The sequence below is a fragment of the Orycteropus afer genome, unplaced genomic scaffold (genome assembly GCF_000298275.1).
Source record: "Orycteropus afer afer isolate SDZICR_OR568_19922 unplaced genomic scaffold, OryAfe1.0 scaffold00061, whole genome shotgun sequence".
Taxonomy (NCBI): domain Eukaryota; kingdom Metazoa; phylum Chordata; class Mammalia; order Tubulidentata; family Orycteropodidae; genus Orycteropus; species Orycteropus afer.
Window position 1 is genome coordinate 3,163,539 of NW_006921648.1, and position 15,063 is coordinate 3,178,601.

Consider the following 15,063-nt stretch of genomic DNA (forward strand, 5'->3'; position numbering starts at 1 on the left):
GGGACTGTAAAATGGTACAACCATTGTGGAAAGCAGTATGGCGATTCCTTCAAAAGTTGGAATTAGAAATACCATTTGACCCAGCCATTCCTTTAGTAGGTATATATCCTAAAGAAGTGAAAGCCATGACAAGAACAGACATATGTACACCCATGTTCATCACAGCACTATTTACAATAGCCAAAAGATGGAAACAACCTAAGTGTCCATCAACCAAGGAATGGATAATCAAACTATGGTACATACATACAATGGAATACTATGCAACCCTGAAGAATAATGTAGAACCTGCAAAACATTGCATAACGTGGAGGAACTTGGAGGACATTATGCTGAGTGAAATAAGTCAGTAACAGAAGGACGAATATTGTATTAGTCCGTTATTGTAAAAGTCAAGGAAAGGTTTTTATATGGAAGGAAATTTTCTTTGTTGGTTACCAAGGGTGGGAGGGGAGGGGAGGGGAGGGAATACTATTAATACACTCTTAATACTTATCTCTACCTTATCTTGGGTTCTTGTAGCTTTCTTTGACCTTTCAACCTGTCATTCTATGTTCTCCACACCTTCCCCACAGCCCTCAACACTCTTTCCCTGTCTTGTTAATTCTTCTCTTTCTATGATAATGTTTGCTTGGTGTCTTAATTATCTAGTGCTGCTATAATAGAAAATAAGGTAGAGATAAATACTGATTTGGGTGAAGAGAAGGACAATGTACCAAATGTGAGTGATCAACATGGTGACACTGAGGAAAAGGAAGATATAAAGAGGTACATGGGAGGTGCAAGCAACAAAGATGAACCCTTTTGCACATACAGTACTGCGTTGTCAGTGAAGGCAAACATGGGTATATGGGGTAGATAGATGAGTGGACACGCTGAACTATTAGGTATGTCTATGAGCAGGAAGTGTACCCAAGACCATGTACAGGATTGGCAGACAATGGTTCTACAAGTGTACTTGTATGTTCTGTTAGAATTCTCAGGTACATAGTAGAGCTGACAAGGGACAAGCTCGTAGTCACTTCTGGGTCACAGCCAGCTACCCAGAGGGAGTGAATAGTTGAACCTGTGGGCTCAGGACCATAGTTGCAGGGAACATCAAGCTCAATTGGCATAACATACACAAAACATTGTTCTACCTCCTACTTTGGTGAGTAGTGACTGGGATCTTAAAAGCCTGCAAGCAGCCATCTAGATGCAACGATGGGTCTCTCCTCATCCAGAGCAAAGAAGAATGAGAAAAAACAAAGATTCATGGAAACAATTAGTCCAAGCGACTGGTACACCATGCAATCCACAGCCTATACAACTATGAGACCAGAGGAACTAGATGGTGCCTGGCTACCACTGTCAACCATTTGGAGGGGGATCTATGTAGGAGATCCTGGGTAGAGAGGGAGAACAATGTGGAACAAAACTCAAAATCATTTGGGGAAAAAAAAAGGGGGGGGGGGGGGACCAGGTTTGCTGGTCTGATAGAGCCTGATGGAACCACTGAGACTATGGCCCCTAGCTGCCCTTCAGGTCTGGAACTGAACCCACACCTGTGGCTTCCAGCCAAACAAAAGACAGGCATAGGAGTTGAACATGTACCTGAGGTAGATAGACTCCTTGGAGAGACCAATCATGGGAGAAAGAAGGGCTGCTTATGCACAGGGAGACAGCTCAGGGGGCAGGAGGGCATGGAGGGATGGACACAGGGAAGAGTTAACTATCGGGAGGAAGTGGGAGGGGAGCTGTTGCTTTGGGGTAAATTGTAGTCCATGTCATGAGACAAGACAAAGTGTGTGTGAACTGCTGTATGGAAAGTGAATGTGCTTTGTAAACTTTCACCTAAAGCACATAGAAAAAAAAAAAAATTCTTTTCTCCACTGAATTGCCTTTGTACCTTTGTTGAAAATGACCTGACCACATACATGTGAATCTACTTCTGGATTCTACTCAGTTCTAATGATCTATATGTCTACTCTGTTGCTAATACTGCACTGTCTTGATTACCGGGGCTTCCTAGTAAGTCTTGAAATCAGGTAGTGTGAGTGTTCCAACTTTGTTCTTTTTCAAAATTGTTTTGACTATTCTAGTTCCTTTGCATTTCCATATGAATTTTAGAATCAACTTGTCAATTTAGGAAAAAAAAAAAAGTTTCTTGGAATTTAATTAGGATTATGTTGAATCTACAGATCAGTTTGGGTAGAATTGACAAGTTACCAATATTGAGGTTTTCTAATCTATGTACATGGCTGGAGGGAGGGTCTCACTGTGAGAGGGGGAGTCAGCACTTGGTCATAAGAGAGAAAAAGAACAAAAAGTAAACTAACCAGCTACTATGTGTCAGCTGCTTTACCTGCCACAAGAAGTGGGCATTATCATCACTGTTCCACCAAGAAGAAAATGAGGCTCACAGAGGTGAGATAATGTGCTCAACATCACACAACTAGGAATGGAGCTATCTGAATCTGAACTCAGACCAGTCTAACTCATAATCCATGACTTATCCCATAAACCCAAGTGTTATGGATTGAATTATGTCCCCAAAAAATACGTGTTGTGAATCCTAACCTCTATGCCTGTGGTTATAACCCCATTTGGGAATGAACTGTCTTTCTTATGCTAATGAGGCTGGATTAGTGTAGGCTGTAATTTGAATTAATTTTTTTTGAGATATAAAAGAGTTGAAACAAGCAAACAGAAGAAAGATGGGGGAAGAGAGACGCCAAGCTGCATGAAGATTGTCCAGGAGCAAAAGCTCAGAGACAATGACCTTCCCCAGAGCCAGCCCCTGAATTCTGACTTGTAGCCTCCTAAACTGTGGGAAATTCATGTGTGTGTTAAAGCCATCTATTCACAGTATTTCTATGATAGCAGCACTAGAAAAGTAAGACACTAAGCAAATATTATCACAAAGAGAAGGGAATTAACAAGTCAGGGAAAGAGGGTTGTGGGGGAGGTGTGGAGAACACAGGACACAGGATGAAAGGTCAAAGAAAGCCACAAAACCCAAACCCAGACAGGCAGGAAGAGGTGGACTCAGCACTACTGAAAAGGTTAACTGCATTTGATTTAAAGATTTGATTTCCTTGTTTGGAAAACAAGGGAGGTGAAAAAGGCACACTTGATTTTAGATAATTCTCAGGTCACAAATGCTTACACAGACCTCACTGAGCCCTGTGAAATCTACACACTGGCTTCGTCCCACATCACCCACCACCCATTCCCAGCCCAGGAGCCTCCCTGTCCCCAGCTCAGCCTTTAGACAGAAGCTGCCAGAGCCCTCAGCCTTGGGATCCTCACTTCCATTTTCAGAAGCTGTCAAGCTCCAGCAACACCTGCTCCTGACCGTCTCGGGCTGCATTCCTGGGGATGAACGCAGAGGAAACGTGTGCAAGGGGAACAAGAGGTGGCTACAGGAGAAGAACAGTGGACTCCTGCCACTCCAGTCACACTTGCAATGCCCTAGAGCACAGGTCATCAGACTTCTTTTAAAGGCCAGGTGGTAAATATTTTAGGTTCTACAGCCATACGGTCTGTGTCGCAAGTCTGCTCAACTCTGCTGTTGTAATGTGAAAACAGCTACAGCTAGCAGTCAACAAGGGATATGGCTGTGTTCCAATAAAACTGATCTATAAAAGCAGACACCAGAGAGGCAGTGAGTTAATGTTAATGAGGGAGGAAGAACTCAGAAAAGGAAGATGAGAATGGCTGCACAATTTAAAGAATGCCATCAATGTCACTAAATGGTATGTGTAGAAACTGTTGAACTGGTGTATGCTTTGCTGTGTATATTCTCAACAACAATAAAATAAATAAAATTTAAAGAAAAAAAGATCAAAAGGTTGAAACAATCCAAAAATCCATCAACGAACAACTAGATAAATAAAAATATATGTATACAAATATATAAGGAGTTCTGACGGTGTAGTAGGTAAGTGTTGGAGACCAAGAGAGAAATCATCAAAGGACATGAGTGCAAGGCACATGCCCAACAGCGACAAGAGAAGGCAAGTCCTCTCCAACAGCAAGAAGAGAAGGCAAGGCCTCTCTAGGTTAAATGCTTACTTGGTTTTCCCAGCCCAAGAGCCCCCCTGTCCCCAGCTCAGCCTTTAGACAGAAGCTGCCAGAGCGCTCAGCCTTGGGATCCTCACCTCCATTTTCAGAAGCAGTTAAATGCTTACTTGGCAAAACATCAAGTAACAAAAGTAGATGTTATTCCAGTAGTCCATGTTTTTATCTTATTGGGATGTTTCACACTTTGGGTCACTGTGCTCTAGTTTTACACTCCTTATTCCTGAGGAGGCTTTTGTGATTGTTTCAATGACCATTTCTTCTCCTTGGGCACAAAGAGAAGTAAAATTTTAACTTTGTAGAGAATAAGCTGATTATATGGATCCCAAGAATAATGATGTAATCGTGTATAAACATAAATAAAGTAGAACAAAGGCATTAGGGGTCGCTCTTGCAGAATATGCAGGGTGTCCGCCTGACCCCCGTTCCTTTTAAAAAAAACCATTAATCCTTTCGTGTTGCTTCGTTTCATGACCTGTGTGGTTCTGCCGGACACGGCAGGTAAGACATTTGGCTGCTATCAGAAGGTCAGCAGTTCAAACCCACCAGCTGCTCAGCAGAAGGAGGAGGAGGCAATCTATTTCTGCAAATATTTACAGCCTTGGAAACCCAATGGGGGTCACTATGAGTGAGAATCGACTCGATGTCAGTGTTTTTTTTTTTTACTATAAAAATATATATACACATACACGCACGCATATATACACATACACACACACATATATACACATACATACACATGTATATGCATACACACACATATATATGCACACACACATATATATACCCATACACACACATATATACACACATACACACACATGTATACACATACATATACACATATACACATGCACACATATATATACACACACACACATATATATAAGGTCCTTGTTAGGTGCTATCGAGTTGGCTTCGAGTCATAGCGACCCTATGAACAAAACAATGCCCTGTCCATGTATGTATATAACACGCACACACACACAGAGGAGCACTGGTGGCACAGCAGTCAAAGCACTTTGCTGCTAACTGCAAGGCTGGCAGCTCAAACCCACTAGCTCAGGAGAAAGATATGGCAGCTTGCTTCAGTGAAGATTTACAGCCTTGGAAACACTATAGGGCAGTTTTATTCTGTCCTATAGGGTCACTATGAGTCAGAATTGATACAATGGCAACAGGTTTCTATATATATGTAAAATGGAATATTGTTGTTGTTGTTGTTATATGCCGTCGAGTCAGACCTGACTCATAGCGACCCCTCCTTGGGTTTCCGAGGCAGTATCACCATGGAAGTAGATTGCCCAACCTTCCTTCCCAGGAGTGGCTGGTGGGTTTGAACCGCCAGCCTTCTGGTTAGCAGTCCAATGCCTTAGGCACTATGCTACCAGAGTTCTCACATGGAATATTATTCACCCATAAAGAGAAAAGCAGCATGAAACATGCCTCAACACAGATGATCCTATTATATATTCAGTGCGGTAACTCAGACACAAAAGGACAAACATTGCATGATCCCATTTTTATGAAATTTCCAGAACAGACAAATCCACAGAGATCCAAGTTTCTTAGTGGTTACCAGAGGCAGGCAGAATGTGGCTTGGTGGGGGTGGGGTGGGGGGGGGCTGGATTGCTAACAGGGTACAGAGTTGTTGCTAAGGGGACAAAAAATTTGGAAATAAATAATAGTGACTGTAAATATAATTAACATCACTGAATTACATGTGTGAAAAGGGTTGAGTTGACAAATGATCTGTTATGCAGTAAAAACCTACAAAAGCCAGAACCTGTGTAAGGTGGAAACCTGTCAGAAAAGGAAAACTCAAATATTTTCCACTAAAACAAGCAATAGAAAAGTGGTAAGACTGTACCTATCAAAGGAGGAAAACTTGTGAAACCTGGAAAAACAATGCAGTCCACTGAGTTCCAGCTCTTACAGGTTTCACTGTATATAAATTCACCACAACAAAAATTTCTAAAAAACAAAACTAGGCAGAAGGCTGGATTTGGGCTGTAGTCTGTGGATACCTGCTCAGATTCCAGGAATCATTTGGTGAATTACTCTGTAAAGCAGAAAGCCCCTCAGTAAAGTAAAGGACCCCCACCCAGGGCTGCACACATCTGGGTTTTCCTATATCCAGCTGCTTCAAGTGGGGATTAAGAGACTGGGGGGAGGGGCAGGAGGCGAGGCACTGCCTTGGAGGCAAATGGTTATCCTGGGATGGAATAGTGGTGGCAGGGGCTACAGTGGATCTAAGGGTCATACCCCAGGGAGGAAATGGGAATGAAGAAGCTTCTTAGAAGGGAGAAGATGTAATAGGAAAATTCTGTCCTCCAGAATGTGACTATGTCCCCAAAATTGAGGAGTGAACACCACGGTCACTAACGTGTATTTGGGGATCCGACACCTAAGTTTGAGCTGCGAAAGTACTACCCTGAGAAGGAAGTAGTGGGCTTGCTCTGTATGGTTCCTGAAGGCATCCCCAGTTTTCATGGTGAGGGCTACACACAGTTAGTTCAGTGGAAGGCGGAATGCTCCAGTTTCCTATGCCCAGTAGCGGAAAAGGCGGGTTGGTAAGCAGTGAGCTCCTATCCCTAGGTGTTCAGGGTGCGAGCATCACACAATGTGTTCACATGCAAATGGTTTCACCAACTTCTGGCCCTGAGAATCTGAGTCGTAGGAAGACTTTGGGGCAAGGGTCCTCTGGGAGAGGCCCCGGATTCAACCTCACATCATTTCTTCCAGACCTAAGCCCTCGACGGTTTCTGCAGGAAGCACCCCCTGGGCCTCTACAGTCAGCATTCAGCCCAGCCCATGTCCTTGTGTCAGAATCACGTGTGATGTCCAGTGTCCCTGTACACGTTGGTCCCAAAGAGCAATGAGGGGTTTATCCAGCAAGTGGTATCCTTGAGGAGAGGACATTTCTAACAGCGGGACAAGCCAAGGGAAGGTGGTAACTCTTGGCGAGCCAGAGGCTGCAAAGAAAAGGGTTTTGCCACATCCTGTCCCATCCGCTTCAGGGAGGGCTTTGGGCGGCTCTCCTCATGCCACCTTCTTCATTGCTTCCGCTTCCCTTTCAGACCACACCTCCTGCTGAACTTCTCCCATCAAGGTGCCTCCACCTCTGCTGTGATGGAGAAAGGACCAGGGCAGGACTCAGAGCCCCAAGTCCTGTGATCCTGGGCAAGTGAACCCCAAACTCCTCAGTAGTCAAACAGGGCTGCCACCTGCCAACTCAACGTCATGCTGAAAACCAGGGACATCTAGCACAAGGACCTCATGGAGAACGGAATCTGCCACTCCCCTCATCTCAAGCAAACAGCCTCCCACCAATTCTTAGTACCTGCCCAGCCTTACCGACATTTCCCTCCGTATGAAGGAACAAAAGGTTTCCCCAACTATCTTTGCAACCAGAATTCCCAGAATATCCATGTCATCTCCCATGGGGAAGGGACAATGTAGGCAACACAAGGCTCAGCAGACTGATCTCTAGTATTTGTGCAGCACCTTCAACCTCCTCAAGTCACTTTCCCGTTTCCTCTTTAATTTAATCCTGAAGCTGTTCACAAAGCAGGCCACTCTCGGGGATTCTTTGACTTAGGGCCCCTAACTCAAGAATCTTTGCAGCTGTCACTCAGCTTCTTTTTCAACACCAGGGCTGTGGGGTAGAGGAAGCCACTTTGGGGAGATCATTCCTTCCTACAGCTGCTGGATTTAGGCCCAGTCCTTCCCCACAGCCCCCAGTCCTACCCTCTCCTCTCAGACAACACGCGTTCCTGTCAATCAACCGAAGAAACCTGGAACTCAGCAAAGCAAAAGAAGAGAGGGGATCAAGACAGAGGAGGGAGACACATGGCACTAACCCCGCCCTCACCCCAGGACTCATAGGGAGAGAGCAGGCAGAAGAACTCCCAAGAAAGTAAAAAAAGCGACAAACGCCATAAGGCCACCAGCACGGTGGGAAGCACAGAGGATGGGCACTGGATGGGTTCAGGTCGGGGCAGAGTGCAGCCAGAGCCAACAAGACCCAACACTAAAGACAATGTGGCTGTCAGGCTCCAAGAGGCTGCTTGAGGATTTGCATCTGCTTTACATACTGGTCTGAGGCCAGTCAGTCAACCGCTAAGGAGGCCAAGGTCACAGAGAGGCCCCCTCTTCCACTAGACAGTCCTTCAAACACCTAACCAAGCTGGGGCAACTGCTTGGCTGCTCAGCCAAAGATTGGCCCCAAACCTTGACATAAGGAGCATTTATTTATTATAGTCCACTCTGTCCCAGAAAAGAATGAAGATGGCTCCCAAGGGTTCAAACACTATAGCGAGAAAGCACTCACTGAAGGGGGCAACCGAACAAAGGAAGGTACACAAGACGAAGCCATTAAGAAGGCTAACACGGAAACAAACGCCACGTATAACCCCTCCTGTGTGTCACTGGACCAGCTGCCCAATCCCCCGTGTCCTCAAAATAAGAACAAGCCAGTTGCTCCGGAGAAGTGAGATTATTTCTGCTACTGAGACTCGCAAAGAATTTCTTCTGAGATCCTCACACAGAGGACATGATTATACCAAGCATACTCAGAGCAGACATGTGCTTTCACAGGAGGTGAGGTGCACCCCTAATAGAGTTCCTTAAAATAGGGCAGGGGGTGCAGGGGCACCAAGAACTAAGAATGCTCAGCCCCACTCCCAAAGAACCAACTAATGATAACGGCTGATAACATGCTTAAGATGCATCATCCTGAAATCGACACTTTGGTAATCTCACAATGATGTGCAAGAGGGTAAATTCATACTATCTATTTAAAACCAAACCCAATGTCACTGAGTATGAATTGGCTCACAGCGCCCCAGAGAACAGAGTAGAACTGTCCCATAGGGTTTCCAGGAGGGAGCTCTGGTAGCATGGCGCCTAAGGCATTTGAATGCTAACCAGAAGGCTGGCGGTTCAAACCCACCAGCCACTCCTCGGAAGGAAGATGGGGCAATCTACTTCCGTAATGATACTGCCTTGGAAAGCCAAGGTGAGGTCACTATGAGTCAGGTCCGACTCAACGGCACCTAACAACAACAATCTTTATGGAAGTACACGACCACATCTTTCTCCCAAGGAGCTGCAAGTGGGTTTGAACCACTGATCCTTCAGTTAGCAGCCCAGCACTTAACCACTGTGCCACCAGGACTCATTACCAACTGCTCAGAGGGTAGTAAATAGGAACCCTAGTGGCCCAAAAGTTAAGCACTCAGCTGCTAACCCAAAGGCTGGTGGTTTGAATCCACCCAGTGGCTCTTCGAGAGAAGATGTGGTGACCTGCTTCCGTGAAGATTGTTGTTGTCGTTAGGTGCCGTCAAGTTGATTTAACTCATAGCAACCCCACGTGACAGAAAAGAAATGCCCCACGGGGTGCTCTGGGCTGTAATCTTTATGGGAGAATGCCACGTCTTTCTCTTGCAGAGCTGCTGGGTGGCTTTGAGTGGGCAACCTTTCAGTTAGCAGCTGAGCACATAAGCACTGCACCACCAGGACTCCTCTCCATAAAGATGCCAGCTTAGAAAACTCTGTGGAGCTCAGTTCTACTAAGATAGGTCCCTGGGTAACACAATCTGCAGTCAGCCACTAACCTGAAGGTTGGTGACTCAAACCCACACAGCAGCACCACAGAAGAAAAGACCTGGTGATCTGCTTCCAGATTGATTACAACCAAGAAAACTCCATGCAGCTCAGCTCTACTCTGTAACACACAGGACTGCCATGAGTCAGAACTGACTCGATGGTTACAGCTTTTGTTCCATCTATTAAAATATACACCCAATAGTCTTAAGTTGGAAACAACCTAAATGCCCATTGCTAGATGAACAAACAAATGTGGTATATTCATAAAATGAAATACTACTCAACAATAAAAAAATGAACAAACTGCTGATATATATGGAAACATTAATGAATCTCAAAGATATGATGCTGAACAAAAGAAACCAAACAAAAAGACATACTGTATTACTGCACTTACAAAAAATTCAAGCATAGCTAAAACCAATTTATGGTGCTTATGAGAATAACTTAAAATAATGATGATGATAATCTGACAACACTAAGTGTTGGCGAGGATACAGAGCAACTGGAACTCTCCTGTGTTGCTGGTAGGAATACAAAAATGGTACAGAATACACATAAATGAGCATAAATGAGTGTGTATGTGATTAGCATGATCTGAATAAGCCCCAGGCACTGCACCAATATTGATTAGCTGGCTATAGTTATGCAAGATGTTAACCCAGGGAAGGTGGGTGAAGAAGGTATACAGAACCACCCTGTATATTCCTTTGCAACTGTTTGTGACTCTATTCTATAATTATTCAAAATTAAGACTTAAAAAAGAAATACAATTACTCAAAAGATAGTGACAAGACAGGAGGCAGCACGAGGAAGCTACTGAGGCTTCATGCGGAGCTAGTTATGTGTTCAGTTTGTGAAAATTCAAGATGTAAACACTAAGATACGTGCCTTTTTCTGAGTGTACGTTATACCTGAGGAAAAAACTCTTTTTAATAGGTTATGTCCAATGTTATATTGATGACATCACTCCTACCCCACCTCCTCTTCACAAAAAAATAAGATCCAGACTTCTTAGCCCGATACTGAAGCTATGTGTGCCCACATCTTTTCCTCATCTCTCCTTCCTGTCAGTGTTCCCACAGAACACCTAGGTTCTTTCTGACCACCAAACTTGGCTCCCATGCTCCCCAATGGCCTATAACTGCACTGTCCCAAGTGGGAGCCCCAAGCCTCGCACGGCTGCTGAGCCCTGGAAACGATGGGTCTGAACACTGTGCTCAAAGTGCAAAACACCACCCCAGGTTTGGAAGATTTCATAGGAAAAACTGAGTATGAAATGGTTCGTTAGTAACTTTTCAAAAAAGTAGCCCTGGTGGTGCGACAGTTAAGCACTCGGTTGCGGCCAAAAGGTTGGCAGTTCAAAGCCGCCCAGGCTCCGCACACGAAGACCTGGCAATCAGCTCCTGCAACGCTGACAGCCTAAACTCACAGTAGACAGGAAAGGGGAGGGGGAGCAGTGAGTTCAAGTTTACAAAGGACGCACATTTCCGGCAAAGGAGAGTGAGACTAGTTGAACAACTTGAAGAACATGAAGAATATGATCGTTGTTGTTATTGTTATGTGCCGTCGAGTCAGACCCGACTCACAGCAACCCCTCCTTGCATTTCTGAGGCAGTATCACTACAGAAGTAGATTGCCCCATCTTCCTTCCGAGGAGTGGCTGGTGGGTTTGAACCGCCAACCTTCTTGTTAGCAGTCAAGTGATCAGTGTCACTTACTTATACATGTAGCAACTGCTGAACAGGTGTATGTTCTGCTGTGCATATTCTCAACAACAGAAAATAAAATACAGTAAAACGAAAAAAATATTACAGCCTGTGGGGCGGTTCTACTGCCGCATGGGTTCGCTATGAGTAGCAATCAACTCCACGGCACTTAGCAAGAAGTCAAAAGCAACTTTTTCCCAGGTCGAAATGATAATGGTTTAGACACTCTGGGTTAAAACTAAAGCTATCAGAATTCACCCACTACTTTTTACTGCTTTTCATATGGTTGCTAGAACATTCTAAGTTAAACATGTGGTTCACACAGTTACTTCAATAAGACAGCCAGGCTGGCTCCGCCATCTCGGCCGAGTCCGCAATTACCTGACTTCCGGGCACGGGCCAGTGGCCGCTGGGCCTCGGCCGCCGCGACGGACACAGGCTCTGATCCAGGGATGGTGCCGTGAGAAGCAGCTGAAGAGCGCCTCAGCGTGGGAGAGGCGGTGAGCAGCACGTTCGCAGCACGTTTACGGCGTCTGCGTGAGGGGCGTGCTTGTGAAAGCGGGGGCGCGCGATGCGGGGGCGGGGCCGGAAACGTGTGCTAGCGGGAGCGCGCGAGAGAGGCCCTGAGGCACCAAAGAGCATGCGCGCTGAGGGGGCGGAGCAGAGAGAATCCGGGAAAGGGAGGGGCCCCAGCCGCACCCCTGACTTCCGCCGCCTGCTGGTGAGAACGTTTACCACGCGCGACATACCAGGGAGGGGGAGGGGCTTTCCTTGGCTCCGCCCTCAACCCTCGTCTCTGGCCTATGGAAACTGAGCTGTGCCGCGGGGACCAGATGGAGGCGGAGACTTTTTGCCTGTTAGGCCGGGAGCGCTGCGTTCATAGCTGTCTGTTGATTCTTTGAGGCGATGCATGGCGCATGATAGCGCCTCGCACTTTGCGGAAAATGGGGTCGCTTCTACTGGCCTTAGGAGCCCTGATGGCAGTGGTTAAGCCTTGACTGCTAACCGATTTAAACCCACCAAGCCGCTCAGCGAGGGAAAGATTACAGCCGTGGAAACCCTGTGGAGCCCTTCTACTTTGTCCTAGAGGGTCGCTGAGTCGGAATCAACATCCATGGGTTTGGTTTTCGGGTTCTGCTAGCCTTGGGAAGTGGCGTGCTCGTCCAGATTCAGGTTAAGCCCTTCCTCTCAGAGGCACATTTAACTTACTGTAAATTTAGCTAAGTACACTCAAAAAAGGAGGATTTTACTGTATAGAAATTACACCTTTTTCTTAAAAAAAGGGAGATACAGGCACTTGCCTGCATTTCTATTCAGTGGGCTTATGTCGAGTCATCATGGGATGGGATGTGAACTTGGGCAAGTCCCCACCCAAGTAAGTATCTGCCACGATGTGGCCGTGAAATTCAACATGTCACTTGCTCTAACAGACATGCATTTTCCACCAAAAATAAAAAGCCATCGCCGTGGAGTCAATTCCAATTCATGGTGACCCCCTTAATCGGAACTGTTTTCTTGGCTTTAGCTTTATGGAAGTAGATCACCAGGCCTTACTTCTGTGGTGCGGTTTGGTGGGTTAGAACCTCTAACCTTAGATTAGTAGCAGGGCGCAAACCCTTTGCAGAGCTTAACTAAATAAAGCTGTGGGCTTCAGTGCTAATGGGAAAAAAGGCTGTGAAGTGATCTCTGGCCATGGAGGCTCAAGATTTTTAAAAGACCACCCTAACCACACTAAAACTCAGTACCTGTGTCGTTATGACCCCCAAGTTTCAGATAAGGAAACAAGCTCAGACACCAAGTTTCTTGCCGGAAGTCAAACTGACCATTGGTGGGGCAGACTGCGTCTAGGAACTAAACTCTTAAACCCCACACCATGAAGACATGCTCCTTTCCCTTCTACAGAAGAAGAGACTAAGTTCAAGGAGGTTACACAGAACAAAGAGGTAGTCTAAGGATCAACCAGGACCCCTGAACACCCTGTGTTCCTTCTCCATGTGTTAAGTCTATGGCTTGGTCGTACTTTCTTTTCTTGCCTATCACCAAAGAGCTGTTAGGAGTCACCCCACCACGCCAACACTCAGAATACCCAGTGATCCCACGGACTCAGACAAACCTGCTTTCTCATCCCAACACTGCATATAAGCTGGGGGGGTGATCCCACTCACTCACATCCAGACCCGGCCCAATTAGCACCTCCTACTCTAAGGAGCTCTGGTGGCAAAGTACTTAGAGCATGTGACTGCTAACCAGAAGGTTGGTGGTTCAAATCTACCAGCCACTCCCTGGAAGGAAGACTGGGCAATCTATTTCCATGAAGATTTACTGCCTTGGAAACCCAATGGGGGTTGCTATGAGTTGAAATCGACTCCACGGCAGTGAGTGACTCTACTCCAGAAGGAGTCTGGATGGCACAGCAGTTAACCGAAAGGTTGGTGGTTGAACCTCCCAGGCTCTCTACCTGAGAAAGATGTGGCTATTGGCTTCCATAAAGATTTCAGCCTTGGAACTCCTACGGGACAGTCCTACTGTCCTACTGGGTCACTAGGAGTCAGAATCCACTTGACGGCTATGTTTTTTTTTTCTTAACTCTAGCCCAGGAGTCCCAGGGTGGGCCGAACAGCTAAGCACCCAGCTACTAGCTGGAAGGCTGCAGTGTGAACGTGCTCAAAGGCACGTCAGAAGAAAAGCTTGACCATCAGCCTCTGAAAGATGACAGAAATCAAAAACCCTGCTAAGTTTAGCTCTGCTCTGACAATGGGGTCTCCAGGACTCCAAATGACTCCACAGCAACTCGTTGGGGATTTTTTCTTTTTAAGTCTAACCCACAAAACCCTCCCCAGCTCCTCAGGAGAGCAGGAGACACAGATCTAAAAAACAAAGTACAAACTTTATTTTGTTTCTTTACAAAGGCACAGTGGCCTCTTCGTCCCCCCCCCCACTTTCTTAACAAAATATAATAGCTTCTCCTTGAACACAAAGACCTCAAAATTGTAAAAAACAAAGAGAAAAAACAACAACAACAACAACAAACAAAACGAGAGAGACAGAGACATTTTTGGGGTCGGAGATGGGGAAACCTGTACGGAGAGGAGAGGGCTGGGTGGTAGTGGAGAGTGGCTAACCCTAGTGCTGAGAGGGGGCGGGGACGGGGGAGGAGGGCAGCAGCAAACCCCAAAACCGAGAAGCAACATCGACCCCCGGACCCCCAGAAAGCCCGGACCCAGCCAGACCCCCAACCCATGTTAAGTGCTTAAAGGAAAAAGAAGAAAACCAGAGGGGTGGGCGGGGGATTAAAGACGGTCACCGGGCTGGCTCTGGGGAGGGAAGAGAGCTTGGGGTTTTATTTCATTTTCCCTGTTCTTAAAAAACATGTTCAAAGGAAAAAATGTTTTTTGGCAGAGAGAGGCCAGGCACCTCAGTGTCCGCGTCCCCAGGCTCTGGGGCCGAGGCCCAGCCCCAGTGTCCCGATCTCCCCACGTGTTCCAGGCCACCCCAGCCCGTGACCTGGGGTTGGGTGGCTCCGGTCAAAGGTTGATTTACAGTATTGAGAAAGAGGTCATAAAAGAGACCCAAATGACATTGTAATTTTGTAAAAATTTCTCACTTGCTCGCTCACGTTTCTCCCTGCTGCTGCCCCGGGCCCCTCCAGCCCCCCAGAAGGGAGAGGAGGGCTGGGGGTGG

The 15,063-nt window shown here is 46.3% G+C and overlaps 1 protein-coding gene across 1 annotated transcript in view; it reads right to left on the reverse strand.

The window, feature by feature from the left end:
- The window catches only part of SRL (sarcalumenin), a 71,213-nt gene extending 58,919 nt beyond the window's left edge, over nucleotides 1-12,294 (reverse strand). The window contains exons 1-2 of the mRNA XM_042780796.1: nucleotides 12,230-12,294; nucleotides 11,764-11,915 (exon numbers count right to left, since the gene is read on the reverse strand). Of these exons, the coding sequence (XP_042636730.1) occupies nucleotides 11,764-11,915; nucleotides 12,230-12,294 (217 nt within the window). The remainder of the gene's footprint in view (nucleotides 1-11,763; nucleotides 11,916-12,229) is intronic.
- Nucleotides 12,295-15,063: the final 2,769 nt, after the last annotated feature.